Genomic DNA, 2,993 nt, shown 5'->3' on the forward strand with positions numbered 1-2,993 from the left:
TATATATATATATATATATGTACATGTATTGAATTTTAATTTCAAATATATGTACATGGGATCTGATATAATGAGCTAATTGACGCTGCCATGAAAACATTTCCTCCCTGTGATCGTTCATTAAAGGGCCCCAGATATCTCACTTTACAGGCTCTTAATAATGCAGCTGGAGAGATGTGTGATGTGCTAACGTGTCATCGCAATTACTCATCACTGGGATCACACGGTTACCAAAGCGATAGGCTGCTCGCGCCTGTTAACGTCTCCACCACTGCAGGAGAGGACAATCATCCATGTGGGGACTCTGAAATGAAATTATCTGAGCATCATTTCATGAAAGTTATCAGGGGAAGTTTTACAGTATTAACATAATATCATAAGAGGGGCGGGGCCAAGCGTGTATCCCATCTATTACTGTGAGTGTTGGTGTATTAGCAGGGAAACTGCGGAGATGTATAGGATGTCCGAGGGCAAAGGGCAGAGTTCGGTGATGAATGGAAACAGCAGAGGCATGAGTAATAACCACTGCAGCACACACACACACACATACATGTTGTCACCGCTTAGCATGAGGGGTGATTTATTGCAGCAAACACACACACACGTGCCTGCAAACATGCATCCCGCAAGGTTCACACTCACACACACTAACACGTGGAGGCAGAGTGATTTATTACACCTGAAAACACCCTCACTCCCACACACCTGTCTCGGTGGACTGATGCGAAACATTTAGAAACACACTGTGCAACAGCCTCGTTAAAGTGTGTGTACGGCGCAGGTACATTTTAATAGCCTCCCCTTGATTTATACATTTTCATAGTGTGAGTTCAAACATCAAAATCGGCACATTAGAAAAAAAAAAAAAACTCCTTAGCAGCAGCTAAAGACGGATGATGACAGCTCACGGTTGCTGGTTGTCATAGTAACGAAGCAAACGTGACATCCTGGTTTCACGGCAGTCAGAAATAATGTCAACAGTCTAAGAGTCTAAGCCTGAAGCTGGACTTTTAAAAGGAAACAGGAAACAAACAGCGTTAGTGTTGATCGATAACTTTAACATATGGGACCTTTAACTTTAAAGGTCCCATATGTTAAAGTTCTTTCCTGTGTTTTATTTTGAAGTGTTGATCGATAAGATGGCTTTTAAGCTCTACTAACAACAGGTTGGTGAGCATATCAGAAGAGAGGGGGCTTTGAGCCAATAGAATGGAAGGAATTATAATGGTTGAAAAATAGTATACATAAACTAATGCATAAATAAATGCAAAATAAATAAATTTTCTATATTCTATTTCTATATATTCATTTCTATATTTATGCCTTTCAAAATGTATTTATGTATTTCTACATTTATTCATTTCTACATTTATTTATTTATTTCGGTGTCCGTATGTTAATTAGTTAGGCGATTGAACGGAAGGCGATTGGATGGAAGAGAGGATCTAAGCCTCTCTTTTGATTGGCTGGCTGTTTTCTGAGTGATCCAATAAAAATATAGCAGATTTCAGGTAAAACACTGAGAGAGAAACCAAATCCCGCAAGGATTGCATGGCGGGTCCAGGTGGGAGGGGTTTAAAGGCAGCGATTGCTTTGTTGTGACATCACAAAGTTCAGGAAGTCCTGATGGCTGGTTTTAAGGCTCAGTTTCTGAATACGGGTTGTGTGCAATAAAGTATCTATCTATCTATCTATCTACTTTCACTGTATTAATATAGAACCTAGACCTGCTTTATAATCAAACAACAACATGGACATCTACCTTTATTTATTTTTAATATTGGACCTTTTCACTTCCTCTTTTACTCCCAATGGACAAGATCAATGCAGAATGTATCCAAAAAAGTCTGGACGCCACTTACCTTTGCACACTGTTTATGCTTCTGACACCAGCCCAATGATCCATTATTCTAAAGAGGAGAAAAAAATAGAAGGAGACACAAATGAATAAGTCGGTCTAATTGAATTAAGTGCAGAGGAACACATTTTAATTCCCTAATTATAGGTTCCTGTGCTGTCATGGTTCAGAGGCAGGCGATATAATTACAGTTTGTGGAGAGAACATCACACAGCTCCAGAGTTCACACTGTATAAAGACAAAGGAGTGTTTCTCCTCTCCAGTTTGTGGAACTGGCCGTCCTTCATGGCTCCCTGCTGTGAAGCCTGAGGCCGTTTGCTGGAAACTAATGAGTCCAGATCCAGGATCACTGGTCAGGCCGCGGGAGACAGTGCTACAATAGATTAATCAGCACTCCTGTGTTTTGATCGCTTGGATTTTTAAGAAGTGTTAAATAAACACACACCAGTGTATTCCTAACCAAACCCACTATACCTCAAGGGGTAGTTACAGTAGACACAACCAAAACCAACCATGTGTTAGTCCGTTTCAATACTGTCTGACTGTCCGTGGCTCCAAGCCTGTTAATGAAACAAATGTTCATCAAACAGGAGGAAATAGAACATTTGTTGGGGACTATTTTCAGCAGCGGATTAATCCAAATTTGGTTCTCCAGGTCGTTTGTTCCGACCCTCTGATACGACCCATAGGAGTGTCTCCTGAAATAGTGCACCAAGCAGGACCTTGATTGTCATGGTTACAATAATAAACACGCACTGTTCCGATAGTGGCGTACCGGGACCTTTGTCACCATGGTTACAATTATAAACAATCAAGGCTTAGTTAGGTTTAGGAAGATGTATTACAAGTGGGAAGAAATCATTTCCAAACAGTAGAATCAAAATAGATTTTAAAAAAAATTCTCACCTGTACTGAAATATGAATGTATTATTATTATTATTAATAGTTACAAATTATTGGAGGAGCCATAATGATGACTGAAGACTGAGGTTGAAACATGGAGGCTGCTGTGGGCACTGCTGATGAGATGAGAGCATGTGGCCTTTCAAACACTGACATTTGCTCTGTCAATAAATAAATAGAGCGTGATTGATGGAGAGCTGAGTTAAATTGTCTCCTCTGGGGGTGGGAGGGG

The 2,993-nt window shown here is 40.2% G+C and overlaps 1 protein-coding gene across 1 annotated transcript in view; it reads right to left on the reverse strand.

The window, feature by feature from the left end:
* Nucleotides 1-2,993, reverse strand: part of anos1a (anosmin 1a) — a 17,506-nt gene that overhangs the window by 12,272 nt on the left and 2,241 nt on the right. The window contains exon 2 of the mRNA XM_023426939.1: nucleotides 1,863-1,910. Within this exon, the coding sequence (XP_023282707.1) occupies nucleotides 1,863-1,910 (48 nt within the window). The remainder of the gene's footprint in view (nucleotides 1-1,862; nucleotides 1,911-2,993) is intronic.

The sequence above is a fragment of the Seriola lalandi genome, unplaced genomic scaffold (genome assembly GCF_002814215.2).
Source record: "Seriola lalandi dorsalis isolate HSWRI2012SDOR001 ecotype SW California unplaced genomic scaffold, Sedor1 jcf7180002054850, whole genome shotgun sequence".
NCBI classification, from domain to species: Eukaryota; Metazoa; Chordata; class Actinopteri; order Carangiformes; family Carangidae; genus Seriola; species Seriola lalandi.